Source organism: Babylonia areolata, chromosome 31, assembly GCF_041734735.1.
Source record: "Babylonia areolata isolate BAREFJ2019XMU chromosome 31, ASM4173473v1, whole genome shotgun sequence".
Lineage (NCBI taxonomy): Eukaryota > Metazoa > Mollusca > Gastropoda > Neogastropoda > Buccinidae > Babylonia > Babylonia areolata.
This window is the reverse complement of record NC_134906.1, coordinates 3,974,994-3,998,493: the sequence shown is the minus strand read 5'-3', so window position 1 is coordinate 3,998,493 and position 23,500 is coordinate 3,974,994. Positions and strand designations below refer to the sequence as shown.

General features: G+C 44.6%; 1 protein-coding gene across 1 annotated transcript in view; it reads left to right on the top strand.

The window, feature by feature from the left end:
- The window catches only part of LOC143276259 (GTPase-activating protein and VPS9 domain-containing protein 1-like), a 46,943-nt gene that overhangs the window by 10,047 nt on the left and 13,396 nt on the right, over positions 1-23,500 (top strand). The window contains exons 9-19 of the mRNA XM_076580745.1: positions 4,685-4,833; positions 6,094-6,232; positions 6,566-6,841; positions 10,042-10,196; positions 11,473-11,580; positions 13,097-13,166; positions 16,784-17,284; positions 18,500-19,248; positions 20,508-20,589; positions 21,356-21,400; positions 22,410-22,481. Of these exons, the coding sequence (XP_076436860.1) occupies positions 4,685-4,833; positions 6,094-6,232; positions 6,566-6,841; positions 10,042-10,196; positions 11,473-11,580; positions 13,097-13,166; positions 16,784-17,284; positions 18,500-19,248; positions 20,508-20,589; positions 21,356-21,400; positions 22,410-22,481 (2,346 nt within the window). The remainder of the gene's footprint in view (positions 1-4,684; positions 4,834-6,093; positions 6,233-6,565; positions 6,842-10,041; positions 10,197-11,472; positions 11,581-13,096; positions 13,167-16,783; positions 17,285-18,499; positions 19,249-20,507; positions 20,590-21,355; positions 21,401-22,409; positions 22,482-23,500) is intronic.

The window sequence follows — 23,500 nt, the reverse complement described above, 5'->3', positions numbered from 1 at the left end:
GGAATGGACAGAAAAATCCGCTGATTTGTGTTACACTTATGGCGATCTTAACTACAGGCCTACTCAACGCGCGACTGGGGGCTTGGACTGGGGGCTGACTGGGTACAAGCTACTGAACATCAATTGCAGCTGTTTTTCATGTCCATATCCAAAGAAAGTTCATTGTTTTGGTTTATACACTTGCAGAATGCATTTTTTTGGTAGTTTGATGCATTTTGATATATATATTTTTTAAAAGTTTATTTCTATGTTTTCGTTTGAATTGGATTCTGTTTGCCAATGTAAGGTGTAGCAAGTTGCTTACATGTTCAGGTTGATATTTTTGTAATCTTGGCAATTGGCATGTTCAAACCATGCATGATTTCCATAATTTATGGCCAAATTAACTGTAAATGTGCTACCCCCCCCCCCCCCCACCGATACAAACCGACCCTCATTTTAAGTTCATGCGGCAATGTCACAGTATTAATTAATCCATTCATAAAAGGACAAAGGAACAAACACAGAAACAAAAAGAACAGTTCAAATACAGACAGGTACAAACAGCAGTCAACACTAACCTGGTATACTCGAATGATTATCACTATGATGTCTCGGAGAGTTTCAGTCTCTTGAGGGCAGGTTCCTTCGTCGAACGGGGTGTGGCATCTCTGCAGTAGTTTTTGATGAGGATGTTGGCTACTATCCTAGCATGTCTCTCCTTCATGTGAAACTCGTACATGTCAGACAGGGCCAGGGCTATCCTCATGAATGAATGACGGCACACAGAGTTCTTGACCACATTGAAGATGATGAAACTAAAAATTGTCCATTGACAGGCCCTGTCAGACGGCACCTTTAGATCTCCTCTGTCAAGTGATTTTGTGTACTGGCCATATTTATCAAAGTAAAAAGATGTTTGTCCCTCTTCATAGTCAGTGTCTTTTCTTGTGACATAGCCAGCGATGTATACAAGCACTGACTTGTTCTCGTCAGAGACCAAGTCCTCTAGCGTCTCAATGTCATCTACCGCCTGGCATGCCTTCTCATCTTGTTCAAGATTGAACACACAGTCAGGGCAAGAGTGCCCTGGCTCCTCCACCTCAAGGGCTGCCTCCGCTTCAAGGGAGAGAAGGAGCCTGGACCTGTTGATGTTGGTCTTCTCTATGATTTGCTGGACGTTGATAAAGTATGTCCCCCCTGACCCCTGGCGCAGCTTGCTAAATTCTTTCTCCAAGGGATCAGTGGAGAACTGTCCAAATAGAATGTAGTCGTGGGCAGGAGAGAGAAGGAGTTGTCTACACAGGCTGACTAGTCCATTGCAAGTGTGATGCACTGCTCTCGCGGTGTCCCGTGTCAGCTGTTTCTGTCGCTTCCCCTGCTTGCCAGACATCTCTAGGGCCATCTCTCCAAATTGAAGCACAGTATTAAGTCTCTCATCGTTAGGGTTGCTGATGGCAGCCTGCAGTGGATCTCTCCGCCGATCATCCATGAACTCGGACTTAACGTTGACAATTTTCCACCACGTCAGCACCTTAAGTATGAAGGCCGCAGTGTCCTTCACCTCATCAGTCTGTTCCAGTCTAGGGTGGTTCAGCAGGGCTTGGTGGGTCTTTTCGCTGAAAACCTTCAGACAGGTAGACACCTTCTGCCTCTCGATGGGTTTTGGTGAGACAGCCACTTCGTCCAAGTCTGACATCTTCACCAACGAGTCACACTCGAGCTTGTAAAGGTTGACAAGGTGTCTCCACTTTGCTGTCCTCTGCACACCATTGTCTTCAAAAGTCAGCTCTCCTGTAGCCTCAGTGAGCCAGTTATTACGGAGATTCTTCAGCAGATGGACGTAATCATACAGCAAAAAGACACCTCCTGCAGTTTCCCAAGGCCTGTGGGGGTCACCAGCAAGCATCTTGAACAGGGCTTGATTGTTCCTATTCCCGTCACAGATGACTGCCTTTACATTTCCACCAGCACAGTTGATGGCCTCCAGACACAGCTGAACCTGGTCGTGCAGAAACTGCGAGTTCAATTTTGATACTGGCAAGATCTTTGACAAGAACTTTGGGCCGCCAAACATACACGAAACCATCATGCCCAGCACAGTCTTTGCAAGACACTGAGGGTTGTCCACACTGCGGCCAAACACTCGCCCACCATGGTATAGCATGGACTTCTTTACATACACCTCATCCTGCAAAAGAACACACATTTTCTGTCTGTCTTGTAGATTGGCGAATACTGCACTGGAGAATGTTGTCTCATCTAATCTTGCCACTTTGGAAGTTATCGGAGTCAATGTCTGCACAGATGGGAGTTGCAGATCATGGCGCAGGGTCTCGTACAAACACCGTGATGTGGCAAAATAGGTGAATGCTCGGATGATGACAGCAGGTGTGTACATTGGCTTCCCAACTTGCTGTGATCCCATGGCCTGCATCTGCTGTTGGATGATCACTTTCTTGTGGTCCATTTCTAGACAGTTCAAAAATCTGATACTTTCCTCTAGTGCTGACCAAGTCTTCAGTGCGGTGATTCTGTTCTTAGACAGGGTTGTAACAGTACACTTCACACCCAAGTGGAAAGTCTCAAAGCTCTGGTCTTGTGCAATTCTGGTTAAAAATAAATAAATATATATAATATTAATAAATATTTCTTCTTGTAAGGCGCTGTTCTCCTCAGTGAGGACTCACGGCGCTCACATTCACACACACACACACACACACACACACACACACACACACACACACACACACACCATACATTCACACACACACACACATACATTCACACACACACACACACACAGAGTGACATACACACACACACCACATACATTCACACACACACAAACACACCACATACATTCACACACACACACAAATACACATGCACCTAAGCTCCTTGCACACACCACATACATTCACACACACACACACACACACACACACACACACACACACACACACACACACACACACACTGACACACACACACATGCAATATGTGACAACTATCCGAAGGCTACATGAATACTTTGGTAAAAAGGTGAGTTTTTAGAGTGGATTTAATCTATGTGAGTTATTATTGTTGGGTTTTTTTTTGTTTTTTTTTATCAGTGGGGAGTGAATTCAAATTTGGGGGCTTGAAAACTGAAGACTCTCTCACCTTGTTACAAATAGAGGAATCCCATTCACAAATTTCCTGGCTTGAATATGAAGCACAGTCTCGTCCATGTATGAAATCACAGGTGCAGGCAAATCCGGCTCGCCGGACAACAACTTCTGTTTCAATTCTTCGAAAGTCACACTGTCTTTCAAGTTGAATGCCTCTTGCTGATCCTCTACCCTGTTCCTCACGGAACTTGAGGAACGTGTTGTTGAGCGAGAAGGGGGTGGTGGGGTAGGCACTTGACTTGATGGAACGTTAGGCCACACAGAGGGTGGAAATTTCGGTCGCAACTTTCCATTCTTTGAGACAGTTTCGAAGCCGGGGGGCCAGTGAAGTGCACAGATCACAGTATTCTTCGTCAGTACGAACTTGTCGTTTGGAATTCTTTTAATCCACGAGTCTTTGTCGCTTTCATTCGATGGAAATCGATAAACAGAAACTTTCTCCTTCTCGTCACAACCTTTTGCAAGATCGTAGTTCGTTTTGCAGCCGAATACACAACATTTCTTGCCCATTTTCACAATCAAACACGATGTAAACATGAGCCATTCAAATGAAAGGAAGTTGTTTGGAAAGACGGTTCACCACAACACACCGAACAAAACATGGAGCTAACTCGTCAAATACAACTAATATAAGTAATTTAATTAATGAAAGATAATTTTTATTAATACTATTAAGGGTATAATAGTGAAAAAAATGATAATCAAGTGGTTTTATGCGGACTGACGCGTTGCGTTACATTTTCCTTTGTTTTGCGGTAAATTGAATCATTTCCCAGCGCTCGCGAGCGCACGGCTGACTGCGCTGGCTGTTCAGCCCCCAGTCCAAGCCCCCAGTCGCACGCTGAGTAGGCCTGTAGTTGAGTACGCTGTGGTTACACTGCACGTGCACAGACATACACACACACGCACACATACACAGACATGCACATGGAGAAAAATCTGCAGATAGTGGGTTTGACACTGAGTGTCTGGTCATTCAGATGAGATGATAAACTGAGTTCCTGTGTGCAGCTTCCACTTGCCACATTGAAAAATAAACCATGGATTGAAAAATAACCCATGGATTGAAAAATAACCCATGACAACATTGGAAAAGAACCCATGGCAACATAATTGTTGTCCTTTGGCAAAATTCTGCAGAGGAAATCTACTCTTGATAGGTACACAAAAGACATTTATGCATGTATTCAAGGCCTGACAAGTGCGTTGGGTTATGTTTGCTGGTCAGGCACACGCCTAGCAGATGTGGTGTCGTGTATATTTATTTGTCCAACGCTGTGACCCCTCCTCGAGAAACTGAAACTGAAACTAAAACTACACACAGCAGTTTCAAGCATCATTGGCTTAGATGATATTTTGTGTCAGACACGGTCACTATCACACGGGCTTCCCCTCCTCCTCCTCATGATATCCATTGATCGTCACTGATCTTCACTGACATTTTAGGGGACCGCACAGCGCTTGTTGAGTGGAGAGAATGGATAGAGAGAGAGAGAGAGAGATAAAGCCTGAAATTGTGTGTGTGTCAACAGCCATGAAGAAGAAACCGTCGGCGACCAGCCTGACCCAGATGGGGGAGGAGGCAGGGGGCGACAGGGAAACGTCATCCACACCCGAAGACGTGCTGGTCATCACAGTGGTGCCCCCTGCTGACTGTCCAGGCATGATACCGGAGAAGAAGGTGAACGACTCCACTGTACACAGTGTTGTTTGGCTTTTGGGGGGAACAGAGGGGGGGAGTCTTGACGGTTTGTGTGTGTGACCATCAGGCAGGCAGCGCTGGTGAAGGGAGACGTGTGGGTACTGTCTAAGCTTCTATTTAATTACACATACTTAACCGTGACCCAACTAGTGCAGACTCTGGCAGGGGGAATGTCACGTAATTTTAGATAGAAAATTTCCTGTCATTCTGACGAGACAGTAAACTGAGGTCCCGTGTGGACAATAACAGGCTCTCTGATCATTGTTTATATATCTATATGTATTTATATCTGTATCTATTTTTATCTGTATCTGTCTCTTGGCGAACTGAAAAAGAACCCATGGCAACAAAGGTGTTGTCCTCTGGCAAAATACTGAAGAAGAATTGTGTTGGGTTTTGCTGCTGTCAGGGCGTCTGCCCAGCAGATGTGGTGTAGCATTTATGGATTTGTCGGAACACAGTGACGCCTCCTTGAGAAACTGAAACTGTGTAAAGACTTTCTTGTCATCTTTTTAAGTGTGTGTGTGTGTGTGTGTGTGTGTGTGTTTTTGAAAAAAAATTGGAACATATGTGACTGTACAAAACAGTGTTTCGCTATCAGTGCCATTTAGTAATATTTCTTTTTGTTGTTGTCAGGTTGGTTTGGTACTGTCTGAATTATCAGTTTTTGTCTGTACTGTTTCTGGATGATCTGTCAGTGCTAAAGATCTGTGGGTTATGGAAACAAGAATATACCTGACACGCGGCCCCCCCCCCCCCAAATAAAAATGGAGCATGGCTGCGTACATAGTGGGGTTAATAATCAAAATGGTCATACATGTAAAATGTTACATGTCTGTATGAGTATATGTGTGTGTGACTGAAACCTAATTGAATGACACAGGAAACGAATGATAAGTGCCCAGTGGCAGCTGTCAGTTGGCTCTGCCCAGGTAGGCAGCCTGTTGTGCAGATGACTGTGTGTTTGTAAAGTGCTAAGAGCTTGGTCTCCAACCAAGGATAGGCACTATATAAGTATCCAAATGATCATCATATCTGTTGTCTCTACAGTCCAGATGGTCTGTTCGCTGTAAAGATCACTTACTGTGTGTTATTCTGCAGGTCCTGGCTTGGGAGTATGAGTACCGGCGACGCTGGATAGGCACTATATAAGTATCCAAATGATCATCATATCTGTTGTCTCTACAGTCCAGATGGTCTGTTCACTGTAAAGATCACTTACTGTGTGTTATTCTGCAGGTCCTGGCTTGGGAGTATGAGAACCGGCGACGCAAAGTGAAGTATCCCTCCACCTTGTCAGACAGCATTCCTGTCCCCGCCGCTGAAATTCAGGAGAAGAGGACACGATTCTCTCTGTCACACGATCAGGAGTCCATAGGTAACTGGGACATTATGATGACCATCCCTACTCTCTTTCTCTCTGGTCTTCCTCTTTCCACCACCCTCCCCTTTTCCACTCTTCCCCCACTGTCCATCTCTCTCTCTCTCTTTTCATGAGGACGTGATGAAGTCTGTCACACTTGCAGGAGCACCATGGGTATTTGACACACAACAAACAACTAACCCACCCCCTGTTTTTTGGGTTCTCTGTTAAAAGTTAAATTTCAGTCAACAGAAGTATTAACAGGCCCTGATGAAGAAATCAGCACAAGTATTAACAGGCCATGTGATTACTCAGCATATCCACGTGTTACCCCCCTCCGTTTCCCAGGTAACACCAGTGACTGCCAGGAGGCGGTGTCGGAAGCAGCGTCCAGCCACTCTGTGGACGAGAACGAACTGGACAACTTCTCGGACATGATGTCGGCCAATGTCAGTGGGCGTGGCTCCCCCAGCATCAGCGGCCGGGACACGCCCCTCTCCCAGGCCGGCAGTGTGGAGGAGAACCCACGGGGAGCTGCGGAGTTGCCTGTCCCTGTTCCGGAGACCGTGCAGAAACAGAACCGTGTGGACGTCACCGATCGCTTTGGGAAGTTTGACCTGGAACGTGAGTTGTGGGGCTTCAGATTGTTGTTGTTGTTGTTGTTGTTGCCTTGGGTGGTTGTGCTGGTACATTTTGTGGTGGGTAGGAGGTAATTGTTGCTTTGGGTAGTTGGACTTAACATTGTGAGTTTTGGCTTCAGGTTGTTGTTGCCGAGGGTGATTGTATTGGTCATTTTGTTGTGGGTAGAAGGGAATACCTTTGGTGATTGTACTGGTACGTTTTGTTGTGGGTAGAAGGGAATACCTTGGGTGATTGTACTGGTACATTTTGTTGTGGGTAGGAGGGAATACCTTGTGCGATTGTTCTGTTACGTTTTCTTGTGGGTGGAAGGGAATACCTTGTGTGATTGTACTGGTATGTTTTCTTGTGGGTAGGAGGGATTACCTTGTGTGATTGTACTGGTACATTTTGTTGTGGGTAGGAGGGAATACCTTGTGCGATTGTACTGTTACGTTTTCTTGTGGGTGGAAGGGAATACCTTGTGTGATTGTACTGGTATGTTTTCTTGTGGGTGGAAGGAAATACCTTGTGTGATTGTACTGGTACATTTTGTTGTGGGTGGAAGGGAATGCCTTGGATGATTGTACTGGTACATTTTGTTGTGGGTAGAAGGGAATACCTTTGGTGATTGTACTGGTACATTTTGTTGTGGGTGGAAGTGAATACCTTTGGTGATTGTACTGGTACGTTTTGTTGTGGGTAGGAGGGATTTTTGCCTTGGATAGTTGGACGTACCATTGTGAGTTGTGGCTTCAAGTTGTTCTTGTCTTGGGTGATTGTGCTGGGTTATCGTACTAGCAGAGGTGTGGGTACATTGTCAGCAGCTTCACTTGTTAAATCGTGATTACAAATTGGAGTTTTTACTTGATGCAGGTATTTGTGTTCAGCATTACCTGTCAAACCCTCCCCTACCTTGAGTTTCCCTTTCCCTACCTTTCCTTTCTCTTTCCTTCCCCTACCCTTGGTAAGAAATATACAATTTAAACACAGTGTGATGCATTTGTCTTCTGTGTCTTCCATTCCTTTGGAGAAGAGAGAAACACACTCACCCCCTCATCTACAACAGAAGGAACTATTGCTTTGGATAGTTGGACTTTACATTGTAGGTTAGAGGGAATTATTGCTTTGGACAGTTGGACTTTACATTGTGGGTCAGAGGGAATTATTGCTTTGGTTGGTTGGTCTTTACATTGTAGGTTAGAAGGAAGTATTGCTTTGGATAGTTGGGCTTTACATTGAGAGTTAGAAGGGATTATTGCTTTGGATAGTTGGACTTTACATTGTGAGTTAGAAGGGATTATTGCTTTGGATAGTTGGACTTTACATTGTGAGTTAGAAGGGATTATTGCTTTGGATAGTTGGACTTTACATTGAGAGTTAGAAGGGACTGTTGCTTTGGATAGTTGGCCTTTACATTGTGAGTTAGAAGGGACTGTTGCTTTGGATAGTTGGACTTTACATTGTGAGTTAGAAGGGACTGTTGCTTTGGATAGTTGGACTTTACATTGTGAGTTAGAAGGGATTATTGCTTTGGATAGTTGGACTTTACATTGTGAGTTAGAAGGGACTGTTGCTTTGGATAGTTGGGCTTTACATTGTAGGTTAGAGGGGGAATTATTGCTTTGGATAGTTGGACTTTACATTGTGGATTAGAAAGAATAATTGCTTTTGCCCAAGTTCAACTGGAAATCAGGCGGTAGTCACTCTGATGAGATGATACACTGAGGTCCCATGTGTAGCGTGCACTTGGCACCCTGAAAAAAAAACAACCAACCCATGGCAGCATGAGTGTTGCCCTTTGGCAGAATTGTGTAGAAAGAAATTCACTCTGATAGGTACACAAATATATAAGCATACACTCGAGGTATGACCAAATGTGTTAGGTTACCGTTAAGCTGTTGGTCAGGCGTCTGCCTAGCAGATGTGGCGTAGCACATGTGGATGTGTTTTAATGCAGAGATGCCTCCAAGAGAAACTGAAAGTTCAGTTCAGTTCAGTTCAGTTCAGTTCAGTTCAGTTTCAGTTACTCATGGAGGCATCACAACATTCAGAGAAATCCATATTTAATTACACATACTTAACCGTGACCCACTAGTGCAGACTCCGGCAGGGGTCTGACATTCCTGTCCTGTGCAAACTACTATCCGCCTATGTGGAGAAAACGAAAGTAGCTACGGCCGATAACCTCCCGGAAGTAGGTAGCCTTCCCTTTGCCCCCCTGACTAGCGCCCTCTTTTTCCGGCAGCCATTATGACTCCTGTTCCTGTGCTCTTCATACGGCTAAGTTTTTTTTCCGTATTTTCTGTCTGTTTGTCGATTCTATGGCGTTCTTGTTTTTTGTCAAATTATGTCTTCAACCAGGTCACATAATTATATAGTTTGATTGGGAGATCGGGCTAAAATTAAGGCGCGATCGCAGTCGATTCGCGGACACTCTGGGCCCTCTACTTCTGGCCTGTGTTCCATATTATATATATATATATATATATATGCTACACCAAATCTGCTGAGCAGATCTGTGCTGGACCATCAGTGAAACCAAGTCAGGCCTTGAGAAGAAAAAAAGGAGAAGTCTTCAAATTAATGAATAAATAAAGTTAGAAAAAAAAGAAGAAAGAATAAATAAATAAACAAAACTAGAAATGAAATAAGATAGAAATCAGTAACAAACAGATGAAAGAAATAAAATGAAATGTAGCCCCCCCCCCAAAAAAAAAAAAAGCCAAATAACAATGACAATAATGATAAATAAAATGATGGCCTAGAGGTAACGCTTCCGCCTAGGAAGCGAGAGAATCTGAGTGTGCTGGTTCGAATCACGGTTTCTCCCCCTCCACTAGACCTTGAGTGGTGGTCTGGACGCTAGTCATTCGGATGAGACGATAAACCGAGGTCCCATGTGCAGCATGCACTTAGTACACGTAAAAGAACCCATGGCAACAAGAGGGTTGTTCCTGGCAAAATTCTGTAGAAAAATCCACATCGATAGGAAAAACAAATAAAACTGCACGCAGGAAAAAATACAAAAAAAAAAAAAAGGGTGGCGCTGTAGTGTAGCGACGCATTCTCCCTGGGGAGAGCAGCCCGAATTTCACACAGAGAAATCTGTTGTGATAAAAAGAAATACAAATACAAATACAAATAAGCAAATGAAATGAAAAGTGAAAGAGAGAAATACCGCTGTGGTGGTGTTGTTGCTGCAGGAGACGAGATCAAGTCCACCGTGAGTGACACGTGGAGCACGGATGTGCTGGCCAGCGACTCGGAGCCTCCGGACCAGAATCAGCTGGATCGCCTAGAGGAGGTGGCCGAGGAGAACTTCATTCGACCCTTCATGCTGGGGCCCCGCGACCAGGAGGTAGTGGTTATGATGATGATGATGATAATAGTGATGATGATGATGGTTATGAAAATGATAACATTAATTATTAAAAAAGTAATGATGACAATGATAATCATGATGATGATGATGATAATGATAATCATGATGATGATGATAATGATAATAAAGATGATAAATGTGATCACAATGATGATGAGGTGGAGGAGGAGGATGACGGCGATTAAAACAACAGCGATAATGATAATAATGATGATGATTATGTAATCATAATGAGGAGGAGAAGGAGGACGATGACAACAACAACAATAATAATTATTATGATGATAAAAATAGTGATACTATTGATAATATTAATGATTAGATTGAAAGACTGACAGACAACACTGCAGAATGGACAGGAAAACCATTTGCGGGGACCCAGGCTTTGACACACAGCCGACAGACCTGGAGGAATCTGGTGAACAGTTCTGTGTGGCGCCGTAGTGACTCTTCACAGAGTTGAGGGAGAGACAGAAGAAGGATAGGATAATAATGATGATACTGCTGACGAAATGATAGATAAATCAGTGTACACAAACTTCAAGCAGAGATCACAACTCGTGCAACTCGCTTGTTCACACTTACTCCCCTGCACATACAAATAAACGTATTCACAGATAAGTATGCATTCCATGATGTTGACAGTGTACACAGGATGTAGATACTATAGCCGTTTATTGTCAGATTATGTATGGAACTGAAAGAAAACAACATGCATTCAGATATCTTCATATGCACTTGTTTTCAGCTGGTTGCTCACACACACACACACACACACACACACACACCAGACTTACACAAATACTGCAGCCTTGAAGATACAAAGACAAGCATGTATCTACTCAAACCTTTCCCCACTTGCTTACAGAAGAGACAGAAACATGATGTGTAATACAAGATCCTAGTACACGCACATATACACTCACAAATGCATACACACATGACACACGGCATACTTACACAAACGCTACAGTCTTGAACATATAAAGACAAGCATGTGTCCACTCAAACCTATCCCCTTTAGCTTATCATGGAAGAGACACAATTATGATGCATAATACTGCATACTTGTATACAGACACAGACACACATACACACACACACACACACACACACACATACACACACAGCAGACTTAAACAAATACTGCAACCTTGAACAAGCAGCTCCAGACACGCATGTATCTGCTCAAAACATTTCCCATCTAGATTACCACAGAAGAAATGGAAATATGGTGTGGGTGTGTTTTCAGCCTGTGTCAGAGATGTCCGAGACAGCCAGCGATGCCTGGAGCACTGATGTGCTGGCGAGCGATACTGATGAGAAAAACTCTGAGCGTCTGCGAGAACTGGAAGATCAGGTACATATTTAGCAGTAGATCTTCTGGGGTTGTGGGCGATTCCATAATTCAGCTGGAAGATCAGCTACAGTTTTGCTGATGGTATTGTGGGCTGTACCATTATTCATCGGGAAGATAAGCTACAGCTAGCTGTTGGAATTGTGGGCTGTACCATTATTCATCGGGAAGATCAGCTACAGCTTGCTGATGGTATTGTGGGCTGTACCATTATTCATCGGGAAGATCAGCTACAGCTAGCTGTTGGAATTGTGGATTATATGATACCTTTATTCAGTTGCTTTATGAAAGAATTACGGATGATACCATTACTCAACTGGATGGGATAGTAGTAGGTGATACAATAAATCATTCACTTGAATAGAGTTTTGTGGTTTATTACATAATTCAATCACTTTATGATAGGATTGTGGGTTATACCATTATTCCAAGTCAGGTATAACTAGCTGATAGAATTTTGGGTTGTACCAGTTTTTCAGTTTCCAGTTTCAGTTTCTCAAGGAGGCATCACTGTGTTCAGACAAAGCCATATGTGCTAAACCACATTTACTAGGCTGATGTTTGAGCAGCAGCATGACCCAACAGGCGAGTCAGACCTTGGGTGCATGCATATATGAGTATATAAGTGTACCTATCAGAGCGGATATCTTCAATAGAATTTTGCCAGAAGACAACCCTTTTGTTGCCATGAATTCTTTTTCAGTGTACCAAGTGTGTGCTACACACAGAACCTCAGTTTATCATCTCTTTTGTGTGACTAGACGCTCAGTCTGATTTTCCAGTTGAACTTGGGAGAAAGTGCAAGAGTGGGAATTGAACCCAGACCCTTTGTGAACACTGTATTGGCAGGTGTGCATCTTAACCATTATGCCACCTTCCTCCCTTGGATTACACCATTGTTCATTCACTTAATGATGGAACTGTGTGTTACATACCATTAACAGAGATGAGCCATGATGTGATGGAATTAAGATATCGTTCATTTGGAAGATCATTGGTTTTACCATTATACAGCTGGAAGATCAGGTACAAATGACTGGAGGAATGAGAAGTTAAACCATTATTGGGTTCTTTTTCCTTTTACCAAGTGTGTGCTACACATAGGGCCTCAGTTTATCATCTCTTGGAATGACTGTACGCTCATGGTTATAAAATAATCTGTGATGGACGTATGTATGTTTGTGAAACGGATTATATGATAATTCATGGATTTGTTTATGTATATTTGTGAAATAGGTGATAAGTTGGGTTTTTTAGTGGATTGATTTGTGTTTATGAAACTGGTTATATGATAATTTAGTAAGGATTTATTTTTGTTTGTTAAACTGGTTATATGATGATTCATATATGGATTTATATGTTTGTGAAACTAGTTAGATAATAATTTATGTGTGGCTTTAAATATATTTGTGAAACTGGTTATTCAGTGATTTATGTATGGATTTACTTGTTTGTGAGACTGGTTAAATGATAATTTAAAAGTGGAACAGGTTTGATTTATGTGTTGATTTTGTGTCAGGATGAAGTCAGCAGCATTGTGGATCGTGATGAGGGAGACAACTCTGTGGGAAATGAGGATGTCGGGAGAGGTAGGTGGATAACGTTAGACCAGTTCTGCTTTCATTCATTCATTTGCTTGTTTGTGTCCATTGTTTTTTTTTCTGCATGGTGTTTAAATTTTGGTCAAGATTTTCAGATTTATTTTTTTTTCTGTCCTCTCTACCATGCTGTCCTGAATGACATCACCCTTACACTCTCATGCACACCTCTGCCATGCTGTCCTGAATGACATCACCCTTACACTCTCATGCACACCTCTACCATGCTGTCCTGAATGACATCGCCCTTACACTCTCATGCACACCTCTACCATGCTGTCCTGAATGACATCGCCCTTACACTCTCATGCACACCTCTACCATGGTGTCCTGAATGGCATCACCCTTACACTCTCATGCACACCTCTACCATGCTGTCCTGAATGACATCACCCTTACACTCTCATGCACACCTCTACCATGCTGTCCTGAATGACATCACCCTTACACTCTCATGCACACCTCTACCATGGTGTCCTGAATGACATCACCCTTACACTCTCATGCACACCTCTACCATGCTGTCCTGAATGACATCACCCTTACACTCTCATGCACACCTCTGCCATGCTGTCCTGAATGACATCACCCTTACACTCTCATGCACACCTCTACCATGCTGTCCTGAATGACATCACCCTTACACTCTCATGCACACCTCTGCCATGCTGTCCTGAATGACATCACCCTTACACTCTCATGCACACCTCTACCATGCTGTCCTGAATGACATCACCCTTACACTCTCATGCACACCAGACTTTTTTTTGTTTTTGTTTTTTTGCTGCCCCATCATCTGCACCGTTTCAGTGGCATTACTCCCACGCCGTTCATTTAGATTCTCCCATACATGGCCACACCCAGGTTCATCCGTCGCAGTTCCAGCGTCGGCAGTACTCAGGGAACCATCAATGATGGTCGCGAGGAGGCCACACACCAGAGGAGACCCTGCACTGCTGCTGAGTCACTTCAATGGTGTTCAGTGGCGCCTGTTCTGATTTAACGTACTTAGGACACCACCTGCTAAGCCCCCTACTAACGACAATAATGGCTTAGTCGCGGAGCCAGACTGAGTGAGCGTCCCTCCCAGAGTGGAGACCGCCACCACGTCCCTCAAACAACAGCCCCCCATGCACACCAGACTTGTTCTGTCTCGGCACCAGCAGTCCACTAGGATCTTATTTATTTTTGCATTTGTTTATTCATTCATGTATTTACTTATTTATTTGTTTGTTTATTCATTCATTTATTTGTTTGTTTATTTTCACTGTCTCATTATATGAGCCATTTTAGTGGCACCACTCTCAAGCCGCTCATTCCAAGTCTGCCCTTACACAGCCACACCTGGGTTTGTCTGCTGCTGTCTCAGTGCTGGCAGTCCACAGGGAACTGTTGGTATTAGGTCACCTGGAGGCCACACACAAGAACAGACCCTGCACCACTACTTTGTCTGTCTGTTCTGATTGAACATTCGCAAGTCCACAGAGATCACTAAGTGGTTGTTGACAGAGGAGCCCTGACACTGTTGCAGGGTCATTTCTTTGGTGTTCTTTTTTTTATTTTTTAATGTATTTATTATTATTATTATTTTATTTATTTATTTTTTTTTTCTCAAGGCCTGACTAAGTAGTAGTAGTAGTCTTCAGTTTAACGTCTTCCACTTTAAGTGATATTGGACGAAAAAAGAAGAAAAAAAAAGGGGCGGGGGGGGTGCGGGAGGGTGGAGGGCGGGGCTTGGTGGAGGGAACGGTATTGGGCAGAGGGTGAGAAATGGTGTGTGTGTATGTGTGTGTGCGCATGTGTGTGTGTGTGTGTGTGGTGGGGAAAGATACAGAGCATTGGAAAAAAAAAAAGCATTAAGACGGGAGACATAGGCACAATATAGAAGGAAACGCTAACATCAAACAACTGTAACAACTATAACAAATGCCCAATTGGACTATGCAGCAAACCTTCTGCAATAGCAGATAGCATCTTGAAATTGTCAAAAATACATTCAGAAAATTTTCCGAGAAGTTTGGTAAAAACGATTTCAGACTCTGACATTCAAAGAATATGTGTTTTCTAGAAATAGATTCTCCACATATGCATTTAACATCTCTGCTGAACTTTGTTATAAAAGCGTTCAGCTTTATCCTGTTTGATAATGCCCAAATTTGCCTGTATCTGACTAAGCGCGTTGGGTTATGCTGCTGGTCAGGCATCTGCTTGGCAGATGTGGTGTAGCGTGTATGGATTTGTCCGAACGCAGTGGCGCCTCCTTGAGCTACTGAAACTGAAACTGAAACTCATTGATGCCTGTTCTGATACAGCTTATAGCAGACACCAGTTACCGAGACCTACTGACCACAGTAATTGCTTAGCCTCAGCGTGACTGCCTCTGGAATAGAGACCATCACATCCCTCCACTGACAGTTCCCAAGAAGATGAACATGAAGACTAGTAGGAACTCACCACAAGCATTGAAATGGAGAGGAAATTGAAACTGAAGTCAACTTGAGAGCATGGCATGTCCCAGACCTCAGGACAATTTTTCCTGCATTTTTTGTGATAGTGGATGGGGATGATTCTGCTGCTGTTGTGGGTTGTTTTTGTTTTTGTTTTTTTTAAGTGTATTTGTCTGTTATTTATTCACCTTTTTTTTTTTCTCAAGGCCTTACTAAGCGCGTTCGGTTACACTGCTGGTCAGGCATCTGCTTGGCAGATGTGGTGTAGCGTATATGGATTTGTCCGAACGCAGTGACGCCTCCTTGAGCTACTGAAACTGAAACTGAAACTGTGGAGGTCTGTTAATGTTTAAGCTTGCTTGACGTGACTGCACTCTACCACTTCCTGCAGCCAGGCCCCAGAGACACAGACACCTGCAGTGTTGGTCGGGGAAATTTGAGCAAGATGTATCCGTGAAGTGGATGACACTCACCCGTGTGGCCCTTGCCCTCCCATGTGCTAGTTGAGAGCCAGCCGAGGGCTGAAAATATCCCACAGTGGTATGTGTCTGATCGGGTTAGTGTCTTTGTCCATTTAGTGGTCGGTCTGTACATCTGAGATGTTCAGACTGTGAAGGACTGAAGAAGCAAAGCCTGGTTTTGTAGCCAGGCGTAGTAGAATGCTGCTGAATGTAGAATGCTTTGTGGATGTATGTTGGTAGAATATGAAAATGATCCACTTTTGTTTTGTTGGTGTCACTGTACAGTTTAAAGGTCACTGCATCTGTCATGATGTTTGTGGCCAAACAGGCTGTACGATAGTGTTTGTCATGATGTATGACAACAGAATGGTAGTACCCACGTTGTATGATGATGTCACAGTGCATGACAACAGAATGGTCGTACCCACACTATATGATGATGTCACAGTGCATGACAACAGAATGGTAGTACCCACACTATATGATGATGTCACAGTGCATGACAACAGAATGGTAGTACCCACACTATATGATGATGTCACAGTGCATGACAACAGAATGGTAGTACCCACACTATATGATGATGTCACAGTGCATGACAACAGAATGGTAGTACCCACACTATATGATGATGTCACAGTGCATGACAACAGAATGGTAGTACCCACACTGTATGCATGTCATGATGGTGTCTTGTCAGACGAGGGCGGTCTGGAGGCCATGGGCGCAGTGGGCGGAGCAGCGTCCAGTGCGGCCTCGGAAGACATGGCAGAGCTGGCGGAGGTCTTCCAGTCGTCCCCGGAGAGTCTCAAGTCGGGGCGGGACGAAGCAGGCGACCCTCCCAAGCGGCCGGCCGGTGCGCCTCACCTCACCCCGACATTCCACCCCTCCCAGTCGTCCCTCCACCCCCCACCCCAGATCCACCGGCAGGGCGGAGGCGGCCACTCGGGGCGACAGTCAGACCCCCACCACGTGGTGCGCAAGGCCTGGAAGGAGCGCCACCAGTCGGAGCAGACGCTCGGCTCCTCCACCTCCTCCTCCGAGAGGCACCACCCGCACCACCCCCACCACCACCACCACACCCCAGCCTCCCAGCGCGTGATGAACCCGGGCATCAACGTGTGGGTCAGCACCAATGGCCAGCTCAGCGGCAACAACAGCAGCGGCGGTGGTGGCGGCAGCGGCGCTACGCCCGACAAAGGTCAGGGGTCGGGCCTGAATCACAGACCTGTTTATGCTATGACTTAGGTGTAGCATTTTCCTCTTTTGAAGCTATTGCTATGCCTGTTTATGCTATGACTTAGGCATAGCATTATCCTTTTGAAGCTATTGCTAAGCTGCTACACTTCAATACATAAAACTCGGCGAATGCTTCGTTGCCAGCTACACTGTTCACTCTTGATGTGGTCCAACTGCAGATCCACATGTTTTTTCTCTCTTAATGATAATATATTGTACTTACAAAGTGCAAATTCACCATAGATGGGCTCTAAGCTCCTCACATGAAACATATATTTTAGTGCATTGTACACATTAGAGCACATGAAGACACAGATGTGGAAAACAAGATCAGTATCCACCAGTACATCTTCAACAGATAGCGCACATTTTTCAGCTCACTGGATTGCGTTTCTTGGTTTTATTCTCCATTGCGGCCCACAGTTGTTCTAGTGATAAGTGCTTGAAGCAATTTTGTACCTAAGCACAAGCGCACATGATAACTGAACGTGTCTCGCTTCAACCATCCAAAATGCCGGATAAGAAATGACAGCATAAAACTTAAGATGAAGAATCAGATTGTGAAATTATGCAGCCTTCAACACCGAAGTCGAATTGCAACAAAAAAAAGAAAGGTGGAGCAAAAGTTTATCAATTCATATCACGAGAAATACGCATGTCTGGTGTCGTCAAAGAAGAGGCCATCTTTGTTTTCTGCATGATATGCAAAACTGACCTCTGGTGTAAGCATGTCGGGTTGTTTGATTGTACTGGGCACTGCGGTACCAAGACACATGCAGACAATGAGAAAGCCATTTGAAAGTTTACATCCATGGCTTTATTCTTTCAGCCAATTTGGTGGTTTAAAAAAAAATGCCTGGTTAAAAAAAATGCTACACTTTGCTACAATGGCTTTATTCTTTCAGCCAGTTTGGTGGTTAAAAAAAAAAATGCCCGGTTTAAAAAAATGCTACAGTTTGCTACAATGAAACAACACCTTTTGCCCACCCATCCAGGCTACACTTGTATCTATTTGGGGGTCAAATGCTACACTTTGCGACAATGAAAGAACACCTTTTGCCCACCCATCCAAGCTACACTTGTATCTGGGGTAAAATGCTACACTTTGCTACTATGTAGCAACACTTTTTTGCGCACCCATCCAAGCTACACGTGTATCTGTTTTGGGGGTCAACAGGTCTGCTGAACACCTCCACCAGCTCCACCAGCTCTGGCGGACTGGCGGACACGCCCCCAGGCCCGCCACCTGTCCCGCTGCATCGCCACCAGGGGGAGAGGAAGGAGGGCGGCCTGAGCCACCCCCTGGCCCAGGACAAGGAGAATCGCGCCTCCCAGGACAGTGGGAACCCCCTGATTGAGATCACCGAGGCCGTCAGGAGTCCTGGCTCCGCCCCCGAGACGGTGTCGGCGTCCGCGGCATCGGCTGCGTCCCTGGTGGAGCTTGAGCAGTCAGAACCTCTCAATCTGACTGAGCAGCAGAACACGCGCATCGATGAGAGCCGCCTCTCGGTGGCGCTGAGCATGTTCGACCCCTTCTCCACATCCTCGGAAGGGGAGGGCGGTGGTAGCGGCGGCAGTGGTCAGCTGAGCTCCAACGTCAACAACAACCGCAGCAGCGGTGGTGGTGCAGGGGGAAGTGAGGCGCTGAAAGACTCGTTTGGGGTGTCTTCCGGTGCCGGTGACAACCTGGCTAGCATGCCGTCGCGCTCCATAGACAGTGCCATAGAACTGCTGTGCGAGGATGACTCCGTCTTCAAGGAGGTCAAGGTCAACGGGGGAATGAACCTCAGCGCTGCTGGCCCCGCCACGGAGGAGAAGGAGAGGGGGGTACAACGAAAGATTGGTGGTGGTGGTGGTGCGGGGGGTGCGCATGCTGTGTTGGCGAGGGAGGCTGCCGATAATGTCTCCTTACGTTCTGATGAAAAGGTATGTGTTTTTATGTTAATTTAGAAAGATGAATTGAAAGTGACTGCTGAGTCTACAGAAATTGCAAATGGAGAAGGTTTATAAAAATTGTTTGATGCCTCTTATCAAAAGTGTCTTGTTTTGCAATAACCAACAGTTTTTTGTTGTTTTTTTTAATTCTGCTGTTTCTATGAAAATTAAAAACGGAGAAAGTTTGTTGGGTTTTTTTTTAAATTGTTAGATTCCTTTAATGAAAAGTCTTGTTTTGGCGGATAGTAGTTTGCATAGGACAGGAATGTCACACCCCTGCTGGAGTCTGCACTAGTGGGTCATGGTAAGTATGTTACTTCAACGTAATTTTAGGAAGAAAATTTCCTTTTTACACAACCTGTAGCTTTAAAAAAAAAAAAAAAAAAAAAAAAAAAAAAAAAAAAATCCATTCATATGCATTTTGTATTGTTTTGTTTTGTGGGTTTTTGTTGTTGTTGATATTTTTCCATTATTGAAATGAATGTTTTTTTGTTTACAGTCTTTTGTTTGAGGGAAGTCTAAATTTGGTGGAGTCTTGTTGTGGTTTCCTTTACATAAGTATTGATTGTGTCCCACCGTCTGTTTACATGACTCAGAAGTTGATGGAGGTATGTGTTCTGGACTCAGCAGTCAATTCATGGATGTTTTCAGATTCTGCATTTAAACTGAAGGATGTTTACAGTGCTCAGCAGGTATTGAAGATGTTTTACAGAGCAATGTTTTACAGAACTCAGCAGGTGTTAAGGAGTGTTTTACAGAACTCGAAATTATTGAGGAATGTTTTACAGAACTTTGAAGTTATTGAGGGATGATATAAAAACAACAACAACAGGTATTGGGGAATGTTTTACGGAGCTCTCCAGGTCCTCAGGGATGTTTACATAACTCAGATGTTCTTGAGGGATGTTTTACATAACTCCGGAGTTATTGAGGGATGTTTTACAAAACTTTGCAGGTGTTTGGGGATGTTTTACAGAACTCAGAAGTTATTGAGGGGTGTTTTACAGAACTCAGGAGTTATTGAGGGATGTTTTACAGAACTCAGAAGTTATTGAGGGATGTTTTACTTAACTCAGGAGTTATTGAGGGATGTTTTGCAAAACCCTGCAGGTATTGGGGGATGTTTACAGAAGTCCTCAGGGATTCAGAGATATTTACAGTAATCAGAAGTTATTTGAGGGATGTTTTTACAGAAGCAGGTATTGAAGGATGATTTACAGAACTCATCAGGTACTGAAGGATGTTTACAGGACTTCACGGAGGGTGAGGACGGTGAGCGTACCAGCAAGAAGGGCTCTGGGTTCTTCAAAACCTTCCGTGACAAGATTCATGGTGAGCATGTTGGGGTGGTGATGATGACGAGAAGGGAGAGAGGGCGAGGTGTTACGGTGGTGAATCAGTTAGAGGGGAAAGGTCATGGCCGTAATGACGGTGATGGTGGTGGTGGTGGTGGGTTAAGGGAGAGGGGGCAGGGGTTAATAATGGTAACGCCCCAAAAAAAAGAAGATAATAATGATGATGATAACGATACTGCTACAACTACTACTACCATCATCTTTATTTTTGTTTATTCATTTGTTGATTTGTTCATTCTTTAGATCTTGCCTAGTTTTGCACTGTGAGCTTTGTATGACCAAATTATTAACCGCTTGTGTCATGCCACCCACCCCCTTTTCCCTTTGTCCTTGTCACTGTTGTATATGTCATTGTCAGCTATCATCAGTTGCCACGTAGAATGGTTCAGGCTACATTTGTGCTAAGCCCAGCCAGTTACTTGCGGCCAGTTGCCGTCAGCCTGACACAGCAACAACACTTTTCAATCAGACACAGCCAGTTGCTGTCAGTTATTGTTATTGTTATGAGTGTTAATGTGTATTTGTATTAAAAATCAGTCACTCCCCGCCATTGGGGATTAGGGTGCGTCATGAGTGTGTCTCTTGCCAAGCTACTTTAGGACTGACTGCTGTCATCATCACATGATCAACACACAGACACACACACAGACACACACACACACACACACACACTGCCGCCAAGTACTTCTGAACAGTTCTTCTTCAGAAAATGAAGTTGGTGTTTTGTAATTTTTTTTGTCCAGGTATCAAACGAAAAACTCACAAGTTGGACAAAGAGTTCTTTGTAGGTAAGTGCATTGGAATGTGTACGGGTGCTGTTAGTGTGAATGTGGGTTGTTGGGTTTTTTTGTGAGAAGGGGGAGCAGAGGAAGGGAATGTATGAGCAAACTGTGTGTTTGTATTTTTGTATTTTTTTGTATTTTGTATTTCTTTTTATCACAACAGATTTCTCTGTGTGAAATTTGGGCTGCTCTCCACGGGGAGAGCGCGTCGCTATACTAAAGCGCCACCCATTTTTTTGTAATTTTCCTGTGTGCAGTTTTATTTGTTTTTCCTATTGACGTGGATTTTTCTACAGAATTTTGCTAGGAACAACCCTTTTTGTTGCTGTGGGTTCTTTTACGTGCGCTAAGTGCGTGCTGCACACGGGACCTCGGTTTATCGTCTCATCTGTGTTGTGTGCTGTATCAGTAGATAAAAGGAGTACATCTGTTTGTTCTGTAGTGTGACTGAGGAAGCTTGACATTTTCAGAGAGAAGGATTGGAGGGCAGTGTGTGTTTGTGTGTGTGTGTGTGTGTGTGTGAATGTCTGTAGTAAATCAAGGAGACAGATCAGCGTGTTGTGTGTTGTGCATATGGTCCTTTTGGAAGCTTTTGATGTCATAGAGAGGGGAGAGCACTGTGTGTGTGTATGTGTGGTGGTGTTTGTTGTAGAACTTTATGTAAAGGAACACATGAATGTGTTGCTTGTTGTGCAGACATTTCTGAGGGTTCCTATCCGAGTCATGGAGAGGGAGGGGGGGAAGGCAGCATGTGTGTGTATACATGTAGTAGTTAAAGGAACACATGACCATGTGTGTCGTGCAGATGGTTCTGAAGGTTCCTTCCAAAGTCATGGAGAGGGATGGGAGGAGTGTGTGTGTGTGTGTAGTTAGATAAAGGAACACGTTAACGTTTTGTGTGTTGTGCAGCTTCTGAAATCATGGAGGGGGAGGGGTAGGCAGTGTGTGTGTGTGTGCGTCCATCCATGTGTGTAGTGATATGAACGAACGCATGAGCGTGTTGTCTGTTGTACAGACGGTACTGAGGGATCCTTCCGAAGTCACGGAGAGGGAGGGGAGGGCAGCGACCACAGCGCTGGCAAAGTGGGTGAGTGCTTACTTCCCTTCCTTCCACCGGGCCCTTTCAGGGCATTCAGCTGCTGACATGTTGCCATGCCGGATTTCATACCAAGTGTGCATGGCAGGGGGTGCAGTGGAGAGTTGTCCGGCCTTTGAAATGCGAATGTGTGCACAACTGCATGCATCTTGACCTCCTGTAGGGGCAGACCCGTACATGTGTTCAGTTACTCTCATCACTGATCCTGTGTATTTGGTGCATTATGGAAACAGAAACTTGACACATAATGCGTCGTCATTCATTCATTCATTTTGCCCATCGCTCCTGGTGGAGCATAGGCCATCGACGACCCCTCGCCATCGCACTCTGTTCTGGTCTGTTCTGGCCATTCCAGTCCAGTTGGTCCCTTGCTGCTTCAGCTCTGCCTCGGTATCTCGCCTCCAGCTGTTGTGAGGCCGGCCTCTCTTCCTCTTTCCCTGCGGGTTCCAGATCAGGGCTTGGCGTGTGATTCTGGACGCTGGTTTCGTGAGGGTGTGTCCGATCCAGCCCCACTTCCTCCGCAGTATCTGCTTGGCCACTGGTTCCTGTCCCGCTCGCTCCCACAGATCTTCGTTTCGGATCTCCTGCCATCGGATCTTGCAGATGCGCCTCAGACAGGTGTTGAAGAATGTCTGAATCTTCTGCTGCATCGTCTGTGTTGTCCGCCATGTCTCGCATCTGTAGAGCAGAATTGACTTCACATTGGAGTTGAAGATGCGGAGTTTGGTTTTCCTACTGATTGCTCCAGATGCCCAGATGTTCTTGAGCATGATGAAAGCTGTTCTTGCCTTGCTGATTCTGGCTGTGACGTCTCGGTCCGTGCCTCCCTGTCGGTCAACCACGCTTCCCAAGTAGACGAAAGACTCCATATAATGCGTATTCCCCTGAAAATTGAGCATGGCTGCATGAATGTGTGGTTGAAGTCAGTCCTGTATGTAACGCAAACACTCAGGAATGTAGTTGGAAGGTGGAAGTAGTCGGAATGGTCGAGGCGCTTATCAGCCAGTGCA